Genomic DNA, 22,072 nt, shown 5'->3' with positions numbered 1-22,072 from the left:
TGATCCAGCAATCCCACTATTGGGTATCTACCCTGATACGGTTTGGCTGTGCCCCCACCCAAATCTCATCTTGAATTATAGTCCCCATAATCCCCACATATCATGGGAGGGACCTCTTTGGAGGTGATTAGATTATGGGGGTGGTTTGCATGCTGTTCTCCTGACAGTGAGTGAGTTCTCATGAGATCTGATGGTTTTATAAGGGGCTTCCCCCTTCACTCAGCTCTCATTCTCCCTCCTGCTGCCCTGTGAAGAGGTGCCTTCTGCCCTGATTGTAAGGTTCCTGAGGCCTCATCAGCCATGTGGAACTGTGAGTCAGTTAAACCTCTTTTCTTTATAAATTACCCAGTCTTGGGTATTTCTTCATAGCAGCATGAGAACAGACTAACACATACCCAAAGGAAAAAGAAGTCATTATATGAAAAAGACACTTGCACACGTATATTTATAGCAGCACAATTCACAATTGTAAAGATGTGGAACCAACCTAAGTGCCCATCAACTGAGTGGATAAAGAAAATGTGATATATATGCACACACACTCACACACACACATATATATAGTATACCATGGAATACTACTCAGCCATTAAAGGGAGCTAAACAATGTCTTTTGCAAAACCTTGGATGGAGCTGGAGGTCATTATTATTATTATTTTTTGAGACAGAGTCTTGCTCTGTCACCCAGGCTGGAGTGCAGTGGCACGATCTCGGCTCACTGCAGCCTCTGCGTCCCGGGTTCCAGGATTCTCCTGCCTCAGCCTCCTGGGTAGCTGGGATTACAGGCGCATGCTACCACGCCTGGCTAATTTTTGCACTTTTGGTAGAGATAGGGTTTCGCCTTGTTGGCCAGGCTTGTCTCAAACTCCTGACCTCATTATTCTAACTGAAGTAACATAGGAGTGGTAAACCCAAATCTTTACGTTTTCACTTAGAAGTGGGGGAGCTAAGCTATGAATACGCAAGGGCATACAGAGTGACATGGACTTTAGAGACTCAGAAGGGGAAAGCTGGGAGGGAGGCTAGTGATAAAAAACTGCACGTTAGGTACAATGTACACTACTCGGGTGACAGGTGCACTAAAATCTCAGAATTCATCTCTATATAATTTATCCATGTAACAAAAAACCGCTTGTACCCCAAAAGCTATTGAAAAAAAAAAAAAAAGAAACTTCAACTCCTTAGCATTCACTTGTGGAGCAGATTTTATCAGAGGCCATAAATCTCTCATTTAGGCAACCTCTTAGGTAAACAGCCAGCCCAGTGCCTTTAAACTATGGAGAAAATAGGGCTAGATAAGCAAATGGCTTGCTTGAGGGGGAGAGGGCCTGCCAGCTACTCCCATACCATAAAGGCAGTCCCTCAAACTTGCAGACTTAAGCACCAGGAAAGCAGATTTCTCAAACTCTAATGTGCCAAGGATTTTGTTAAAATGCAGACTTTGACTCAGTAGGTCTAGGGAGGAGCTTGCATGAAATTGTCCTCGCTTAATATAATCTAAAGTTAAATATGTGTTGTTTGCTCTAAAATCTCATTTAAGCTAGAGCAATTATTTATGACTATCCTATTTTTAATTCCATATATATTTTCCAGTATTATTAGAGTAATTCCTTATACATTAAATTGCTGAAGACAAAAATATTCAAATTGTATTTTACGAAACAGGGATCTCTGTGAAGATTTTTATAAATGGATGATTTATGTTACTTCATTGAGGACGATTCTATGCTGGATACAGTGTTTTATGATGTGAGAATGTTCAATGAATCAAAGAATCCTCCACAGCACCTAACTGCATATAATAAACCATTGTATTCTCTGATGGCAGAGTGAAGTTAAATAAAGAACATGCTTTGGGCCTGAAGTCAAAAAGTCTTTTTCTCTCCATTTCTTTTTGATTCCAGTAAAAACCTTTTTATTTGACTAGAAGGCACTCACAGGCCAAATTCGCTGCTATCTGAAAGGGTTTCGTCGCCACCTTGTGGATAAGAAAACAGCAACAGCCCAAAATAATATATTTCCTGTACAAAAAAAAAAAAGATTTTAAATCTCCAGCATGGTTAATTTTCAAAACATATCCAAAAACTTACTTTTTAAGCCACTGAACATTACTGCCACAATTTGGTAGACTCAAAAGAATGCACCCTATTGTCAGAGTGAAGTTAGAAAGAAGAGCACAGGGCTTTTGAGAATGTTTGCAGCCGGAGCTGCTCAAAACTGCCATCTCCTAACCAGGCCACTTCCTTGAAAGAGATCGTACTCATTTCCAAATATGTACATAAAGGTGCAAGTTCATTACATCACAGGTTACCTTAATTTATGCTTACTGAATTTGCATCCTGCTCCCCTAATTAATCCTCAACATGGGGTAATAAGTGGAAGAGCGACTCAAGAAATGTACTGCAATGCTTCTCAAATATATCCGGTAAGGTTAACCTGTGCTTTGGCCACCCATGTCGCTTAGTGTTAAGACAGGAGTTGGAACAGCATTTCATCCTGGGCAATTCTTTTAAATAACCAGGGAGAAAATAAAGGCAAGCTTCAGAAGAGAACTGCATGAAAAGCAAAACAAAACAATACCAGAAAAATCCAGACAATATTTTTCTGCTATTTAATTGATCTCAAGGAAGGAGAAATTCAAGTCCACAAAAACTTACACCAATTCTGTTTATCACATACAAAACTAAACATACAATATAACAGCAAATAACAAACATGCTGAATATTTTCAAGCCATTTTGAATGGTGTCCTGTACATGTACATAAATAATAAATACTGCTTCTGAATTACCTTAAAATACAGTACCACCAAGAGTTATATTTCTATGTAACTACTCCATAAGTGAGCATAAAGGAATGAGGAAGTAGACAATATCCATATCAGATAAAGTAGAAAGTCTTATGTCCTTCTGAAAAGCAACACAGTAGGCCCAAGAACAACTACAAACCATTTTCCTTTTAGCTAGTAGGTATATGGCAAGACCAATGATATTCTCTTCCCCATCCTTTTTGTCACAGGGTATGAAGTCTACCCTATTCAAGTTAGTTACAAGTCTTCAGCCCATTTAGTCATCTAAGAAGTTGAGAAAGTCTAAACCTAAGTAATCACAGCAAATACTGCAAATACTGATATACTTTTAGTTCATTTTTGTACTTTTTTACATTTTTTCCATTAGATAATTCTAAGCCTAAAATATGTTTTTTCTTTTCTTTTTTTTTTTTTTTAAAGAAACTTGGATTGTTTTAATTAGTTTAAATGCAGGGTATATGTAAACAACTCCCCAAAAATGAGAGGCACTTCTTGGAAATACAATGACCCATGTCACTAGACTAACAAAACACTCAGTGCTTTTGACTTGATGAACTGCATGAGTTCATGATTCAACTTTCCAGTGCTGTCTACTTGAAAAATAGCAAGATTCTTATCTGCAGCATTTAGTGCATTAAGATGTATTAGACAGGCGTATCAGATATCATAAAATTAAAATTGTGCTTATGTTAATTCTGTAATAGACCTAACTTTAAAACACTTCATGTTATTCACTAGGAGCTATGATCTAGTCGTGATAATATTGGTTAAAATAGTCAATCTGAGGCAGAAAGTAAACAAGCAAAGTCACTTTTGCAGGCTTTTTAAACTGTATAACACATGAAATTATGACTATTCCCCAGATTATGCAACCAGCTTCAATTTAAAAAGCTGGGAACAAATATTATGAGGCATTACTTCTCAATTTCTTTCTTTTTCTTTCTTTTTTTTTTTTTTTGAAACGGAGTTTCGCTCTTGTTGCCCAGGCTGGAGTGCAATGGCGCGATCTTGGCTCACCACAACCTCCGCCTCCCGGGTTCAAGCGATTCTCCTGCCTCAAACTCCCAAGTAGCTGGGATTACAGGCATGCGCCACCACACCCGGCTAATTTTGTATTTTTAGTAGAGACAGGGTTTCTCCGTGTTGGTCAGGCTGGTCTCGAACTCCCGACCTCAGGTGATCCGCCTGCCTTGGCCTCCCAAAGTGCTGGGATTACAGGCGTGAGCCACCACGCCCGGCCACCTCTAAATTTCTTAATCATGATTGTCTTCAGCTCAGACATAGGCAAGGCAAGTGGAATTACTAATAAATCACTGTACCCTCAACCATTCAAGGTCTCTAAGAGCATGCACGTGGATACATTACAGGGAAAGGCAGCAACTCAGCATAAACCCCTTAGTATTAACATAAGGAGTATATATACATATACACATACGTATAGAATATCATGCTTTTGAGTATCTATGGGCCATGAAACTTCATAGAGAGCTGCATAAAAATCTAGCAGAGAAAGGATCATAAGTGAAGTGCCAGCCATGGATAACAGACTAATCTGTGCTTACAAAATAGGGCAGGCAAGGAACACACAGACATCACTCAGAACTACAGGAAAACTAAGCGTAGTGCTGTTTTCCAAATATAAAACATATACTAAGTACAAAAGTTATAGTATATTTGAGGACTACGGAAGTAATACTTACTATATGTACATCTTTTTTTCATGTAAAAAGCTCAAAGTAAGATCTTAGCGTAAAAGTATGCTTTCTCCAGTAGGATGGTGTGAGAGGGAAAGAATGTAAGAAGGAACTTGTACAAGTCTGAAAATTAAGTCTTGAAAGAAAAAGGCTACCATAAAAAATATTATGCCATTTGGTATGATTAAAATCAGATTTTAAAAGACCTTAAAATGCAACCTTTGCACATTGGTTTTTATAATTATATACATATAATTATAGCTACAAAATCTTGTCTTTATGCGTTTTTGATATTTTTTCAGACATTTACTGCTGTCTGAAAAGTTTACAAGCTATTATATATTCCCAAATGAAAAATGCTAAGTTTTTCATTTGCCCCAAAGGTGAAAAAATTGAAAACTCTATGTCAAAAACAAATACAGTAATTGTTTAAAGGGATAAAATCAACTATAATGACATGGGCAGTATTAAAATACACTGCGCAAATATAAACAGAAAGCTCACAGCACAACTATAGGAACAAGAAGATGTTATTCAACTGCAGTTAAACAAGAAGGTTTGGAGAGAGTCGGGAAGCCTGAAGACCAGATAAGGGAGTTTAGAATTCATTCAGCAACCTTATTCATATTCCACTCTCCCGCCCCTCACCCCAAGCAAAATAATAAAATCCTGCTCTTGCAAACTGAAACATCATTATTTTTGACTAAGGACCACAGGGTGTGGAACCCAAATCAGTAACTTTGTAACTATTACATTGAATGTAGGTCCATGTGTTTTGATCCTTTTACAGGCCCTTCCTTTACAAATTGTAAAGAGTGATTTCCCTGTGGTGCCTCTCTGGAGAAGCTTTACATGCCATCAATTCCAGAATGTCAAATATTTCATTCTCAGCCCCACCAAACAGCAGTAATCATGCTAAGCCCATTGACTTTGGAAAATTCTGCAAGTTATTTTAACCTCAGTTCGGAGAACTCAGAAGTAGGTTTTACCACCACCTCTAAGTTTAAAATGCCCCCCAAAAAAGAAAAAAAAAACCATGTCAGAGAAAATGTATTAAAGTACTAAATTCCACTGTCTCTCTAAAGAGCAACCAGCTTAGTGATAAATGACTACTCAAAATACAAACTCACTACTCCCTGACTTGAGGAAGAACTAAAGCTTCTCCTAAGGGTAAAATGAACAGAAATTTTGCTTGAGTTTATAAAAAAGTAAGCGAGGGAGTGGGCAAGAAGGGCCCTATTTTAAACATTTAGGATTCCACACCATTTGAAACAGTCTGCACTATTTCATATACTTATGTGCATGTGAAAATGGGGAGGTAACACCACTAGCTGCTCTACACAGACCGGCTACTGTAGCTGAGGTTTCACTGACACTTTCCCTGGAGAGGTGCCATTTTATTCCTTTATATGGCACATATTTTAGGTAATTTTTATCTAAAGGGCTCTCATTTGCCTAAGACTGACACAAAGAAGGCTTATTGAAAGACACCTCCCTTTGAAAATAACCCCACTCAGGGTAGAAATAAAGGTGGACAAAAATGCCAATCAACTACTTAAATGTCAGTAATTGTAAAATTCCTTAAAATTCACAGTATTTTGACTTTTGGAAGAGCTCTAACATTGAGGTACCTGCAGGTCTTGGCAATTCATCATTTTAGGTATTTATTTTAGTTTATATGTGTTTTGCTTTATTCCATTTGTTTTCAGTTTTTTCTCACTCGATACAGTGGCATGACCACAGCTCTCTGCCTTTCCCTTTTTCCTAGGATGTGCATGTGCTTGTGTTTTGGAGGCCTTACAGGAATCTGATGAGTCCAGAATCACAGCTGCCTGTTTGGGAGTTCGAATGTTACCGTTGGTTTCCACCTTAGAGCTGCTTCCACTGCAGGACAGATCCCAACGCTGCAGCTTCGTACTCTTAGTTGATTTCTTTTTCTTTTCTTCTGTCCTCATTTCAAGGGTTTGCCTCTGAGAACAAAACCTGGTACCACCAAGCACGTCAATGGGTTTAGGGGAAGTCTCAAATGCATAATGTGATGGGTGGATTTCTTCATGGTGAAAAGCTTTCTTTCGGGAAGGGCCTGACTTTGAAGCCCCTTCCTGGTGAGGTAGTGGCTTGGACAGAGCACTAGCAATTAGCTTACTTCTCCCAGGGCTTTTCAGTGCCCCTGAGGTCCCAGGGGCAGTGGGGGGCCTTGCTTTGCCCCCCTTTGCTTTTTCACACTGTACAGTCTGGACTTGCAGCCACTCAAGCTGAATAAGTCTATCGATATACTTCCCAAGAAGTCCTCCCACTCGGGGCACGGCTTCCGTTTTGTTCTCTGCGTTCAGAAGCAGGGCCATGTCTCGTAAGTCCCAGGAGCTGAAAGGGGATGGAAGGAAATTCGGATAATAGTATTCAGGCTTTGTATGACCCCCACCAGGGTGAAGATCAAAGTAAACAGGATCAATTTCTTCAGCTCGAAGATTGAGATCTGGAGGTGTGAGGGGAGAAGGAGGAATGGGAATTCTTTCTGAATCAGAGAGATCACTTGCACTGTCCTCATCAGCATCCTCTTTAATAATTTTCATTGACTGAAAATCAAGAAACAGTTTATTCCCTGAGGCCCCCCGACACCTGGAACCAAGTGGATTCCTTTTGCGTCTTGCTTCCGGGGAAATGCTTTCTTTAAGTTTTTCTTCAGTAGGCTGGGTGACAGCTGTGAGGCTGCTTCTTGGCTGGGAAGAAGCGTGGGGTACTTGGGATTTACTCTGCCTTTTTCCTGAAGAATTCTTTGAATGTTGCACTTTATTCCAAGATGGGCCAGCATTCATATTGCTGTGAGAAAATAAAACTGCAATTCTTACCACATATGACAAAAAATGGTCTGGCTATAATTAAACAAACAAAAAGAATCTTCTAGTTGTACTTTTTTTGTCTCAGCTATTAGTAGGCATTAGAAAATGTCAGCTTCCAAACTCCTTACAGCATAAGTAATTTTACAGAACATTTTCCCATATAATACTCTATTTGAGATACATTATATAATGCATGTGACAAAAGAGAATGCACAGTTTCCATTTTATATCAAATATTAGCATTTAGGAAAAACATCAACATTTCTCAAAGTGCTTGTTTCATACTTTCGTGTGTACTTTTAAAAAAACATTAGTTTGGAAAAAAATCAGTCGTAGAACTCTGGAATTGTTACGATCAAAAGCATTTAATAACATTCAGAAGTAAAAACAGTTTTATTTTATATACCTATTTTAAATTAAGTGTAAATATGACATAACATGCAAGTTTTGCAGTTTAATCACTGATTAGCGGCGATTCTGAGCTGAGTGAAATTTTAATATATAACAGTATTGCACATACAAACCTGTACCTTAAATCAAAAGCTTGTTACAATGTTTTCAAACAGAAAACACACTTGGGAAAATTGTGTTTAAAGAACAGAAATAAAATCATATGGTGCCCTGTAACACATAAGAATGAAAACACAGGGTCTTAGTGCTACCTTGTGAATAGCAGGTAAAGGGAATAATGAATACTGTGTGCATTATGAGTTTAGAAACTAATTCTCTCTGGCATAATTTATTCTGATGCTGAATCTCACATCAGAGTTGGAAATATCCTCTTTTCAATTTATTTACCAAGAATGTGGCATTTAAGATTAATAATACTTCTCTGTAACATAAGTCAGAATGAATAGAAATGGGTGGTAAAGATGCTTTCTGGAAACTTCAGAGGGTCATTTGCCCAGTGGTTTCAAACAACCTAAGCAACTATTTGAGTACGTGCTACATTTTAATTAATAAATATGGAAGACATTAAATCATTGCCAATAGTACAACGTGTGCTCAATAAATGTTGAATAAATGAATGAAGAAATGAAGGAATCTCCATTATTCAGAATTCATAACACTGTTAAAACATTTTGTTCCTGCCTGTCAGTATGCATCCATAAAAATTAATTATTGTCAGTATCCTTTTATATAAAAGGAAACTAACATAGAAAAGTGATTAAAGGACTTACTCAAAATTATAATTCTGCTAACAACTGCCATAATTATGACCGCTGGAATCCTTATCCACTATTATGCTTAAACCACTTTTCTACTCATTTCTGCTAGAAAAAAATTATAAATGTATATTTCTTATCTATAGACATACTTTTTTCCCCACTCCACATATTCAATCTGGACAACAGAGATAATGAGCCTTTTGCAAGATAAAACAATTATACTAAAACTATTTACCTGCTTTTCTGATGAGATTCATTCACCCTATTCCTCTTCTTGAAAAAGTCACGTGGCTGATCATCATCTAGGGTTTGATGGACTGTCTAAAAAACAGGGATGCAGTAACAAATACTGTGAACATGTACCCAAGAAACAAGCAAACAAACAAAAATCCCAGAATAAACCTAAGTAAGATTTTTCTTCTAAGTTTACATTACCTTTCCTGTAGTGCTCAAAATATTCTTGCTCAATCTGCTGGAAGATGATGACAGCTGGGGAGGTGACTTCTTTATTCCTCTTATATTTGGAAAGGTCTCCTCACCACCGGAACTAGAAGCAACAGAATACTGTCAGTAACTATTGATTGCAAACGGTCCTACCACCAGTATTGGGTTGGTTTTTCACTTGTTTTTTAATACTTGTATAATATTGAAATATTAGGGCTGTGATCATACAGTGGTTTGCACTCTAGGTTGTGAAATACTGGGGAAGGGAGACATTGTCTTATGCTTACAGCTTTGTCTTTTCTGCTTATTACAGTAGATATTAGAGACAGGATCACAGGATCACACTACTATAAATACTGTGAGTGGATTCCATCTCTCTCTCTCTCCCTATTCACACACAGGTATAATCTTCGTTGGAAATAATATGTTGAAGAAATCTGGAAGGCTGAATAAGGTCAGGTCTTATTCCAGCGTTCAATCATTGCATTGCCCAATCATTCATTCATTCAACAAATAATTACAGGAGTACTCAGAAAAATGGCAATGATTATGCACGTCCCTGTTCTGAAGGAGCTTAAACTCTAGGAGGAATGTTCCCATTCAATTTTTCGGCCTTCTCTATCACATAAATCCATTATAAGATTTTCCATATATTCATACATATTACATATTATATATTATCTCTTTATGAAGCATTGTTGACCTATACCACATATTGCTGTTATTCCCCTCTCATTTTGAGTGGCCTATTAAAAGTGCACTGAATGGAAATTGGATACTTCTCTTTCCCGTATCACCTGTCTCTGTAAAATAAAAGAGATGTGATTATAGAAGATTTTTATTTTCTTCCTGAAACTTTCCTGTATTTTTCCCACAATAATCATGTAAGCCTTTTTAGTTAGCTTACATCCAATGATAAATAAAATCACTCTCTCACATTTAATGAATTATACCGCAATCAACAGCCTTGACTCATTTTAGATGCAGAAAATGTTCTTGAATCAACCCCCTTTCATTAGTCTGGTTTTCTTTCTGCTTTGTCCCTCTGGACAATAAAAAGGAACCTTCTTAATGGAATGGCTGGCCCCAAACTGCTCTCTGGAAAGTGCACTTGCATCTTTTCCACTTCATTTCACCTGGTATACTTTACACCAAAGGCTGTGGGGTTTTGTGCTCAAAGCTACCGCTCAGACACGAATGCCTGTAGGGTTCTAAACAGGCAGAAAACAAGCTCCAGGCCTTGCTGGTGTTTCTGGCTTGCTTGGAAACAAAGCTAAAAGTCGGAGATTCTGGCTACAAATACGCTCCCCAAGCGCCAGAGGCTGACTAAGGGCAGCTGCAGAAGTCATCAGCAGGTAATAACTCTTGTTCCCCTGTCTTCCTCTCTGGCGCTGAGTCCAGGAAGACAACAGCAGCACCTCCCCTCCCCACCCTCAAGGGAATCTGCTGGCCATTCGGTGCGGCAAAGCATCCTGGGTGATGTGGACATGACGCTGCTCCTCTACGCTGTGAGGCTCCCTCGGTCTGGCCAAGGGTCCAGGTTGCAGTGAACCTGTCCAAAGTGTGGGCTGGCCTCGATGTTTAAAATTAGCCTGAGACCAGCTCCTGGCAAGGCCGGTTTTTGCACCACCGCTCCCCCCATCCACAACCCAGAAATCTAAAGACACGCAGCATGCATTTTCCTTGTCCTCCGTTTGTGCAGACAGTCTATGATCGATAGGCGCGCAGTCCAGGCAGACGTAAACAGAAATTGATCAGACCTGTTTCGCGACTGCAGCGGACACGTGACGAGGCTGCCAGCCTTCCTTCCTCTCCGGCGCCCGCGCGAGGAGGCCCGGCTGCGGCGCGCTGCGGCAGGGGAGCAGGAGGCGGCGGCGCGCAGCTCGGCTGAGCTCCCGGGCTGAGGTAGAGCCGGCGGGGGCCCGCCTGCAGGCGGCGTCACGAGGGGCGGGGCGGAGCCTGGCTAGGAAGTTGCAGCCGGTCAAGTTGCAGCCTTGTAAGTAACGCCGCGGACCGGGAAAGTGGGAGGGGCCGCTCCCGGAACGCAGCCTTCCTGTAAGAACCTCCAAGGAAGCAAGAAGAAAAAGGAGGCGCTACCCTGCGCTCACGGGAAGCCTCTGAAAGCTTCCACTAGAGAAAAACTACCCACTCTTACAATTTCTTTAACTGCAAGAAGCGGAGGACCTGGACAAGGACTCGAGGGGCAAGGTGGCGAACCAAGGGTAGGGCTCACCGGGCCCGAGCGGTCCCCTGCAGGTTGCAGATACGGTGGACTCTCAGCGGCTTCTGAGCACGGAAGGAGCTGTCGCGGGGTCGGGAGGTCGTCCCTCATCCCTGTCTCCCCATCTTCCGACGGCCGGCGGGGCCATGTCCAGAGGCCCGAGCTCCGCGGTCCTGCCTAGCGCCCTGGGATCCCGGAAGCTCGGCCCCCGGAGCCTCAGCTGCCTGTCGGACCTGGACCGCGGCGTGGCCCTGGAGCCGCGGCCCTGTAGGCCTCCTGGGAGCCCGGGCCGCGCGCCGCCGCCAACGCCAGCGCCGTCGGGCTGCGACCCCCGCCTGCGGCCCATCATCCTGCGGCGGGCGCGCTCACTGCCCAGCTCCCCCGAGCGCCGCCAGAAGGCCGCGGGCGCGCCAGGCGCTGCGTGTCGGCCGGGCTGCAGCCGGCAGCTCCGCGTGCGGTTCGCCGACGCCCTGGGCTTGGAGCTAGCGCAGGTCAAGGTGTTCAACGCGGGAGACGACCCGTCCGTGCCGCTGCACGTGCTGTCGCGGCTCGCCATCAACTCGGACCTGTGCTGCAGCAGCCAGGACCTGGAGTTCACCCTGCAGTGCCTGGTGCCAGATTTCCCGCCGCCCGTCGAGGCCGCCGACTTTGGCGAGCGCCTGCAGCGGCAGCTCGTGTGCCTGGAGCGTGTCACTTGCTCGGACCTTGGCATCAGCGGTACGGTGCGTGTGCGCAACGTGGCCTTCGAGAAGCAGGTGGCTGTGCGCTACACTTACTCGGGCTGGCGCAGTACCCACGAGGCGGTGGCGCGGTGGCGCGGGCCCGCAGGCCCCGAGGGCACGGAGGACGTTTTCACCTTTGGCTTCCCAGTACCGCCCTTCCTGCTGGAGCTCGGCTCCCGTGTGCACTTCGCGGTGCGCTACCGAGTGGCGGGTGCCGAGTACTGGGACAACAACGACCACCAAGACTACAGCCTCACGTGTCGCAACCACGCGCTGCACATGCCTCGCGGGGAGTGCGAAGAGAGCTGGATCCACTTCATCTGAGCCGCGCGGGGCCCGGCCACCTGGAGCCTCCACACCTAAGCTGCGCCTCCTGTCATTTCCCTGCTGGGCTCTCACATCTATCTGGTTGTTCACCACCACCCTCCAAGTCCTCTGACCTAATTTTCTGCTGCAAGGTCCCCTGGCAGTGGCCCAGCCTGTCTTCTACTTGAAACGTCAGTCACTTGGTCTAAAAAGTAGCCTCAGGTGGCCAAAAGGCCGAGTTGTGTAATGAGTTGGGGCAGCGTGGTGTGGGGTAGGTGCATGGGAGGGTGGGCCCTCTGGGGAGGCCCAAGCAGCTTGTTTTGCAAAGGCCCAAGTCCTCCTGCTAGGAAAAGCTTTTGCATGTGTCCTGAATGTGTCTCTGTAAACATAGCTGTTATTTATTATTGTGATGTTGGGACCTTTAGCCCATAGCGGATGCCTCCTCAGGAATATTCTCGATTTAATAAGCTAAAAAAAAAAAAAGTTATGTGTTTGTGCCCACAGTAAACAGAATGTACAGTGTGACCAACATCATGGTCCCTCCAGGCATTCCTGCCCCAGGACAAGAAAAACCTGAGACCACATCTGATTGCCAATGGCTGTAGCCTTCTAACAGTGGGAAACTATTAATAGGCAAGAAATTTCTGCTTTATCAGTCATCACACAACCATTCCTGGGCATTAAGACTGTCCTGGTTAGGCTGTGTATCTCCTACATTAATAGCTGGGGAGGAGGGAAAAGCTTCAGACTTTTAAACTAGCAAAACAGTTATTTCTCTGCATTCACAATTCTGATTTCATGTATTTCTCTGTACATGTTTGATCATTATCAGGCCATTCTGTTTAAGTTTGAAACTAAGCATTTTAACAAGTCTTGCCTCAGTTATTTCAGTTTTCAGGTGACTAGAGAATTTCAGGCAACAGTGCCTTTTGCAATTACCTTTTTGATGATTAAGGTGACTATTTTTATTTCTTGTTAAGCATCAGAAGATGTCAGCATTCATCTTTTGGGAGTCCAGTTACAAGGTGGAACTAGAAGGTGTTTTCAGCAATAGCCAGAGCACTGGAGGAAAAATAATTGACAAATATTTATAATTTTAAATTGTTTTGAACTGTATTTACATACATCATGTTTTATCAGGTACCCACCAACTTTATACTTTGTGCCTTCAGATAGAGTTTCTAACATTTTCTAGTTTGTCAGTTTTAAAATATAAAATTCTTTTATGTCTTTAAACCGTCAACCAAGAAGTCAAGACCACTGTCCCCTGCTGAGTTAGGCAATCACTTAAAACTCCAAAGAACTCCAGGCTGAGGAGTTCTTTTGGTGCTGAACAGTGGTCTGACAACAGGTGCTAGAATTAAGGTGTGGAAAAAAAAAAAAAAACAGCCAGGAAGGACAAGATCTACAATTTGTGAGGTTTATGATACAGCTGAAACCAGTCTGATCAATTTTATGCTACCTGTCACCAGGAAATTAACTCCAAATTTTTGAATGCTTGTTGGCATCTGTCAAATCAATACTGAAAGGATGCATTTCGGCTTTTAACCGGTTTGGTTCTCATCATTGCAACCTCTGTGCTTTTATAATTCAAAGAACAAGGATGGCTTTCTTCGGTATCTTTTGATATAAGAACACTGAATTTCGACTTGAAATATTGTGACTAAATTGCACAATCTCTAGCTATTAGCACTGTTCACTACATTAACATGCAAGAGAGAAGCCTGGTTACATTTCCTGCTATTTAACAAACTGTTCAATTAGGTCAGCAAGCCTGTTAGGGCCTTGGCTGCTATGCCCCTGGCCCCAAAACAGCAAGACAATTGTCCAGAGAATTTAGATATGAGTTAAGAGCTGCCAGATTTATTTTAAGGCATGTAGAGAATCTCATAATCTATGTGAAAGTCACTTGCCAAAAAGGTTCTGGTCATGAAATATAAAGTAAATGTTATATATTTAATATTAAGTGAACCTCCCGTGCCTTTTAAAAAATATCAACATTATGAAATTTAAAAGCTTAAATATATTTGCCTAGTTGATAAAGAGGCTGTGGAACAGCTGAAGGAGAATTTTCAGACCCTAAAACAGTTATATTGCTTAGATGTTAAAATTTTCTAGTGGGCTGTGCAATTGCTGGGTTGTTAGGTTGTCTCCCCAAACATATTTTAATATGTTACTTAAAATGATTTTACCCAAGCCTAAGTATTAAAGTATATGTGCAAAAACAGCTGTGAGCCATTCTATTATGCTGGAGTATGTTTTTCTTGTGGCCTAATTACAGAAGACCAAGCTTTAGAAACTTGTCTAAATCATTTCACATGCAAGTCTTATCCTTTCTACAACACTGATAAATGTAGAGCCTTGGCAAAAATAAATTTTGTCATTCTGCCTCAGCGTCAGTAGCAGAGTTGTTGTGTGTGTCTTTGAGAAAAGGAAATGCAATTTTATATGCCAGGTCAGCATAAGATATGAAGAAAACTCTAGGGGAATACAGGGAATGTGATCATTTATGTACTTCTCTTACAACAGTTAATGACACTGTTCAGGCAGTAATGAGTGTGTGTCTGCCGTCTGGATCATGACCCTCACCTAAATACAAAGTCTTGCACATGGGGGAAGAAAACTTACATTTATTTTGTCTCCCTTATTTGCTTGGCCGCAATGCTAAGTGCTCTAAATATGTGATTTCATTTAATTCTGAATGTTATGCTACCTGGTAGGCAATATCCCCTTTTTCTTAGCTGAAAAGAATAAGGCTCAGAGAGGTTTAAGTACAGCCATAGGCCACATAACATTTCACTCAACAGGGGAACTGTATATATGACGTGGGTCCACGGAATTATACCAGATTTTTTTCTGTATCTTTTCTGTGTTTAGATACACAAATACCCTTGTGTTACAGTTGTCTACCGTATTCAGTGCAGTAACATGCTGTACAGGTTTGCAGCCTTGAAGCAATAGACTGTACTATACATACCTGAGGTGTGTAGGCTATACCATCTAGGTTTTTTGTAAGTAAACGCTAAGATATTCACACAATAACAAAATTGCTTGAGGAGGACACCTTTCCCAGAACTTACCCCTATCATTAAGCAATATATAACTGTAATTCACCTAAAGTCCCATAGATGGTAAGTAACAAATTGAGCATTCAAACCTGTTTCAAAGTCAATGCTCTCTCTACCTGTTATATGACATATAGAATATTCCAAATAAATGCTTGTTGATTCAGAAAGCTAAATTAATTGAACGCCAAATTACGATATTTCTCTTTTTTGAGAGAAGGTCTTGCCTTGTCACCAACGTTGGAGTGCAATGGTGCAATCATAGCTCACTGCAGCCTCCAGCTCCTGGTCCTACCTTAGCCTCCGGCGTAGAGTAGCTAGGTGCACACGCACATGCCACCACACCTGGCTAATTTTGTTTTTTTGTAGAGATAGGGCCTAGCTATGTTGCCCAGGCTAGTTTCAAATTCCTGGCCTCAAGCAATCCCATCAACTCAGCCTCCCAAAGTGCAGAGAGTATACGTGTGAACCACTGCACATAGCTTCCAAATTTTGATTATAATTGATAAGGTTTTTCATGAAACGCCACAGTCTAAAACCTTTAAAAAAATTAACAGTAAAATTAGTGATATCCTTTTTTTCTTTCATGTTGTAGTTTACTGATGTTTAAATAATCCGCAGGCTTCTTGAACACATGAAGCAATAAAAAAGGCTCTAACATTTTTCTTCAACTAAAAAGCGGCAAGGTAAAAAATCATCACTATTAATTTTTGAAGTGTATTAGGAAAATTCCTGTGCGTTCGCAACTCCATCATGAAGGATCTTAGATCTACTGGCGGAAAACTAGGCATGAAAATAATTAGGCAAAATTGCCAGGTCACAATTTTGAAGCACTCTTCTATCTTCTTACATTTTGTGTTATACATTATTAATACTTAAACGTATGAAGAATTCAAAAGCATTGAAAGCTTTGAACATATAAAATCCCCTCAAATCCCTGCGTACATCTGTGTACCTTAGATTGCATATGTAATCTGTCAGCTCTGAATTAAAAAACTAAGATATCAAAATTAAGTTCAATGCGGGTAGTTACAAAGTTGTCAAGAAGTTGGTAATTCTAGCTAAGCGGAATATTTAAAACACCTCTGAGAGCTTATTTAATGTGATTTGATCTGCTCTGGTCCACAACTGAGCTTTGATTCTATTCCCTTGTGTTTATTTTTTTCAGGTGCTTTCCACCGCACATTTAAATCTTAATCCCACATTTTTAAACAATTAGTGTCTTTTAGATAAATTAAAATGTTACTAAAATATAATTTTAAATTTTGGGTTGAAGATACCTATAAAAGTTTAACTACATATACAATTCAACTTTTAAAAACTGATCCGACACAAATATTCATTAAACCAAAGGTGGTTTGCTGCAGTATTATTTGTAACAGAAGTGTAGGCTCATCAGTGGAGGATTGAATTCCTCGGATGAAGTTAATCACATGATTAAATAATTACGAAGCTGTTAGAAAGACCGAGCTGCATCTCAGTGCACGTGGAACAGTTTCCATCTCAGAACGGGAGCACGGGGAAAACACGCAGAAGACTGAGCGCGGAACACCGACGCCCTCTGCGAGCCAAGGGGCAAGGAGACCCTTTCGCGGCTGTGCCTGTCTCAGAAGGGCTTGCGATTTTTTTACACAAGCACCCGCTGGCTGCATAAATTAAACGGATATCTTAAATGGAAACGTCTGAAAGAGCCTAGGAATACGCAGTTGGGTACCCAGCACAGCACCCCGTCTCCGGACCTGCGGTCCCTCCCGCCCTCCGGCACCCGCACCCAGGAGCCCAGGCGGCCCTGCGCCCCCTGCCGGCAGGAGCCAGGCCTCACCCAGGAGTCGTCGGCCCGGCGCCCTGGTCCCCCGGTCCGGCTCGCCTCCGCAGGGCTGGCTGGAGCCGCGGGTCCCAGTGGCTCTGGGGACGCATAGCGCGGGGATGGGCTTCTCCTGATCCCGCCCGCGCTTCCGTCCCTTCCATCCCTTCCTGCTCGCCCGTCCCGGGACCAGGGCCTCAGTCAAGGCAGCGCGTCTCCTCGCTGGCGGGGGCGACTCCGCTCGCGGGGCGTTCATCAGGAAAGCGCAGCGCGGGAGGACGGGCCGAAGCGCGGGGACAGCCCGGACCCACTAACCTGAGGGCCCGGCCTGAGCCGCGCCCACCGCGTCCCCCTCGGCTCAGGCCTCGGGCGACCCCGGCAAGCGTTGGGCGGGGCGGGACCTGGCTGGCGGCGACGCCGATTGGACGTACTATCGACCGCACCTGGCGCTGATTGGACGGGCGCTTCCCGCCTTCCGCCGTTCGCCTGAGGCGCTGCGGCGGTCCCTGAGGCGCAGAGTTGCGACGCTCGGCGGCATAGGGGGCGGCTCCACCGACACTAGGCGGAGGCCTCCTTCCGCAGGCAGGTTGAGCAGAGTGCCTGGGTGGGCTTCCCCCACGGCGGGGCGCGGAGGGAGGGTGCGGCTTCGGCTTGATCTTCCAAGCCGGCAGGCGAGAAGCTTCCGACGGTTGAGGCGGAGCCGTTGTGGACGCTGCCGAGGGGGAGGGGATGCGGTTCTGCAGCAGTGGGCGGAGGGGAGGCGCCGAGGCTGGGCCGGGGCGTGGGCTGTGCGGAGTTCGCGGCGAGGGTGGCTCGCGCAGGCGTGAGGCTCCCCATCAGCAACTGCCGGGCCAGCCTCGGCCTCGGGGATGGGAAATGGGCGCTTGGAGCCGTCCCCGCGCGTGGGCGACTCTGTCAAGGTGGCCGAGGCGCGGGGCGGTGCGCTCGGCGAGCGGGGAGCAGGCCTGGGGCTGTGCGCGTCTCCGGCCCAAGGAGGCTGAGGGGTGCGGGAGAAGCGGTGGCGACGGCAGCCCTGGGGACGGCTGCTCGCCTGCCTCCGGGGCACCTGAAGGGGGGTTGGCGCTGCGGCCTGGGGCGCATCTCGGGTGTGTGTGTGCTTTGTTGGTTCGGGGGTGACCCTTGGAAAAAGGGGTCACCGTGCCGGCGGTGGGAGCAGGGACTTCGCCTTCGGCCTCGTTGTTGCCACTGCCAGTTCCACGTAGGAAGAAGGGAGTGCGCGCAAAACGTCCCTCCTGCTCGGCGCCTTCAGTCCCTTCCCCTCTCTTTCCCTCGCGCCGCCCCCACCTGCGGCGTCTCCTTGTTGTTGAGGCCGCCGGCCCCTCCGCGCCGCTGGGCCTGATGGGCCCCGGGGCGGCTCAATGCGCAACACGTGGCTCCACGTGCGGCCTCTTCTGGACTGGGCTCCAGGCTGGCCGGGCATCTGCGAATACGGCAGCGTCTACTTTTTTTTTTGAGACGGAGTCTCGCTCTGTCACCCAGGCTGGAGTTTAGTGGTGCGATCTCGGGTCAGTGCAACCTCCGTCTCCCGGGCTCAAGCGATTCTCCTGCTTCAGCCTCCGGAGTAACTGGGACTACTTGGCGCGCCACCACGCCCGGCTAATTTTGTATTTTTAGTAGAGATGGGTTTTCTCCATGTTGGCCCGGCTGGTCTCGAACTCCTGACCTCAGGTGATCCACCTGCCTCGGCCTCCCAAAGTGCTGGGATTACAGGTGTGAGCCACCTCGCCCGGCCTACATTTTTATTTTAGTGATGATGGGAGGAGGAGGACGCCTTCCCTCCCCTTCATTCGCCTTTAATGTCTTTTTGGACACCTTAGGTATGTCAGTTACCATGGCAGAGGGGACTTTGAATTATCCACTGCTGCTTGCATTCATTCAGCAATTTTTCCTTTGGGGGAAAATCTTTGCCTCCCCCATCTGCCAGATTGTTTTCTTTGTTGTTGTTTTTATCCGTAACCCCTTTATCTGCCTGCAGATACACAGTCATCTTACTAGTTCTCTGTGTTGCTCGCTAACCAGTCCCCCAGTTCAGTAAACTGGGGCCCAAAGCCGGCTTACTTGACAGGTAAGTCCACGCTTGTCTTGAAACATTATTATTCTGTTCTCGGTTTCCGAAGTCGTTCTGTTACATAGTAGTAGTTCCTAAAGATCTTTTAAATTGTTTCCTTATGAGGCTGGAAAAAATAAGTGTATAACTTTTGTTTCTTTTTAGAGTTAGCCTTCTCTTTCATTTGCAAACGTTAACTTGTTTGATATTGTGGATAGTGCTGTGCTTTTGACTCTATTGTGGCCTGTATGCATTCAACTTTGAGGCGTGTGTGTGTGTAACCTGATTATTCAGTTTGCTTTCCTTGGTTTGTTTTTCCCCAACTGACTTCGTGCAGAAGTAGATTAGAAACTAAAACCATCTTGTTAGCTTTATGTGCCTCTTTGGCTGTAGTTTTTTCTGTGCTGTAATTAATGTCTCAGGGCACTTTGTAAAATACACTTTCAAATTGCTTTAGTTCTGAAAACGGATAAAGCATACGCTAATGGGCAAGCCTGCCTCAACAGTTGCTGGCCCTAGGGAAAGAGTATAAATGGAGCCCCCCACAACATATTTTAAGTATTTAAAGTTTTAAATCAAGTTTTCAAATTGTAAAATAAAATAGTCTCAAATTTCGCAAATACACTTTCACTGCATCAAAATAGAAAACTACAGGTATGGCTATTATTATTATTATTGAGACAGGGTCTTGCTCTGCCGCCGAGGTGGGAGTGCAGTAGCGTGAACATGGTTCACTGAAACCTGGACCTCCCACTTCAGCCTCCTGATGAGCTAGACCACAGCTGTGAGCCACCAGGCCAGGCTAGCTTTTATTTTTGTAGAAATAGGATCTCACCATGTTGCCCATGCTGGTCTGGAGCTCTTGGGCTCAAGCAGTCCTCTTGCCTGGGCCTCCCACAGTGCTAGCCACCAGCATTACAGGCATAAGCCACCAGCCAAGGCTATTATTTTTATGACTGAATCCTGAAAAGTACCAAAGATAACTGAATGCATTTATTATGGATATCTGATGATGGACTGGTAATCTTTGAATAAGTGATAAAATACTTACATAATTCATAAGTTACTATATATAGTTCATTTTTATTTCAAAAATCATGTTATAATGAAGACTTTTACTTATTTACTATTGAGAGCCATGATCTAAGGGTTAAAACTGTAATTACTCAAAATGTGTTATACTCAATGTATCAAATTTGGGTTTATATCACAAACATAAAATAGGTGTAAAAAGTATTTTTCTTTAAAAAAATTCTTAAATATTAAAATTATCATAGAATTGTAATTAATGAAGTTTCCTTAAAAATTTTTAATAACACCGGAATTGCTTATTTTTGAATAATTACCATATTATTAAATATTATAACAATACATTTATTCACTATTTTAGTGTTTGCTTACTGTCTAATGTAGAGTCCATATCGTGTTCACGTAGTTTATGTCTAGATCTACATATATATTAATATGGATTGCTTACTACTACAGAATGTTCCTCAGCCACCATGTGCTACTGTTGCAAATACTGTGCACTAATTTGCTAGTATTTCTAGAGTCACAAATTGGAATAAAAAGAGAAGGAAGAAGATGGGCATTCGGCACTGTTAAGAAGTAATATCTTGTCATGCGAGAATCAGCTGTATTCTGCTTTGCAGGGGAAGGATTTGACAATCTCTCTTTTTTCTTACCTAAGCACTTGCTCACATGCTATCTTTGTTTTGAAGCAGAGACTAAAATGTTAGCATTAGCACAATCTGAAACCTTCTCTGTATTCAATTGTGGCTTCACATTCCCCGACTTCTGTAAGCATTTTTTTTTTTTTTTTTTTTGGTTATGGAAAATTCGGACACACGTAAAGTAAGCAGAATAGTGTAATTAATTGCAGTCCTCTTCTTTCATAGGCATAGGCAAAGGAAGTTCAGGGACCTGAAGGATAGAGTTATGAGAATGAATAATATGTTCATGGTTGTAGACTTTCTGGGGATAGGGCTGAGTCCTGGATTTTGAGCTAATAGAGATGCCTGTGTGCTCCGTAATAAGAGATAGTGAGAAAGAGATTGCACTATATAGAGCGCATAGCAGGGACCCCTTTTGCCCTGTCCTAATGGTTGTGGTGATTGAAAGGGTATATATGAGTGTATGTTGAACCTTAGGAAACAGAATTAAGTTAATTTAATCCATTCTCAGTCTAGACACCGTGCTTTACTACACTTCTCTAAATAATTAAAATTCTATTTTTTGTGTGTGTTTTGATCCATTTTATTCCCTATCCCTCGCGTTATTTTCTTTACCTGTGCAAATCATCCAATGTTCATATGCCCAGTATTTGTATCCTTCTTTAATAAAGTATCCTCTGGTGTTACACAGATACACACATATCAATAATAGTGCATATAAGCCTTTATTAAGTATACTTTAGATTTTAAATAAAGAATTTCTATTATCTCATTCTGCATTTTTTATGGTTTATATTGTGTTTGAGATGCACCCTATTCTGAGATATAGATCTTCATTATATTCAGCTACTGAATTCAGTTGCATCACTCACCACATTTCATGTTTACCTCCTCACCCACCACACTGACAGAGGCAGTTTGTTTCTTGGTATTAGAAGAAATGCTTCAGTAAATATTTTTATATTCCCTTTGTGCTTTTGAGTTTCTCTAAAGTGTAAAATTAGAAGTGGAACTACTGCGTCACATGGTATTCAAGTTTACATTTTTACCCAATGCTACCAAACGCTTTTTCAAAGTGCAGTTATTTACTTCCCACCAGGAATACGTACATGATTTCCAATTTCCTTTATTCCCACTGTGACTTGGTAGTATCAGTCTCTTTAGTTTTTGCCAATCTGGTGGATGGTGGAGAGGGGACTGGTTATTGTTTTACTAGCATTCTGATTACCATGGAGGTAGCATTTTCATTTCTTTATT

General features: G+C 43.1%; 2 protein-coding genes across 6 annotated transcripts; one reads left to right on the top strand and one right to left on the bottom strand.

The window, feature by feature from the left end:
* Positions 1 to 2,588: 2,588 nt before the first annotated feature.
* Positions 2,589 to 17,991, bottom strand: FAM217B (family with sequence similarity 217 member B). 5 transcript variants are annotated; one of them, XM_054541913.2, is made up of 5 exons: positions 17,518 to 17,991; positions 13,145 to 13,267; positions 8,948 to 9,059; positions 8,748 to 8,833; positions 2,589 to 7,339 (listed from the first exon to the last, which is right to left on the bottom strand). In XM_054541913.2, the coding sequence occupies exons 4-5, from the start codon at positions 8,767 to 8,769 to the stop codon at positions 6,168 to 6,170; spliced, it is 1,194 nt and encodes a 397-aa protein (XP_054397888.1). In that variant the 5' UTR covers positions 8,770 to 8,833; positions 8,948 to 9,059; positions 13,145 to 13,267; positions 17,518 to 17,991; the 3' UTR covers positions 2,589 to 6,167. The 5 variants fall into 5 exon arrangements, with proteins under 5 accessions (XP_054397888.1, XP_054397887.1, XP_054397886.1 ...); XM_054541912.2 differs by having other exon boundaries at positions 17,390 to 17,795; XM_054541911.2 differs by lacking the exon at positions 17,518 to 17,991 and adding an exon at positions 17,093 to 17,448.
* PPP1R3D (protein phosphatase 1 regulatory subunit 3D) lies at positions 11,012 to 14,604 on the top strand. Its single transcript, XM_002830484.6, has one exon. The coding sequence runs from the start codon at positions 11,324 to 11,326 to the stop codon at positions 12,221 to 12,223; it is 900 nt and encodes a 299-aa protein (XP_002830530.2). The 5' UTR covers positions 11,012 to 11,323; the 3' UTR covers positions 12,224 to 14,604.
* Positions 17,992 to 22,072: the final 4,081 nt, after the last annotated feature.

This window comes from Pongo abelii, chromosome 21, assembly GCF_028885655.2.
Source record: "Pongo abelii isolate AG06213 chromosome 21, NHGRI_mPonAbe1-v2.0_pri, whole genome shotgun sequence".
Classification (NCBI taxonomy): Eukaryota; Metazoa; Chordata; class Mammalia; order Primates; family Hominidae; genus Pongo; species Pongo abelii.
The sequence above is the reverse complement of the archived record's forward strand: the minus strand, read 5'-3'. Positions and strand labels throughout refer to the sequence as shown.

Coding starts and splice junctions, on each gene's coding strand:
- FAM217B (XM_054541913.2), bottom strand. CDS start 8,769: ATGAATCTCATCAGAAAAGCAG. Junction 7,340..8,747: donor GAATCTCATCAGAAAAGCAG/GTAAATAGTTTT, acceptor TAAGAATTGCAG/TTTTATTTTCTCACAGCAAT.
- PPP1R3D (XM_002830484.6), top strand. CDS start 11,324: ATGTCCAGAGGCCCGAGCTCCGCGGTCCTGCCTAGCGCCCTGGGATCC.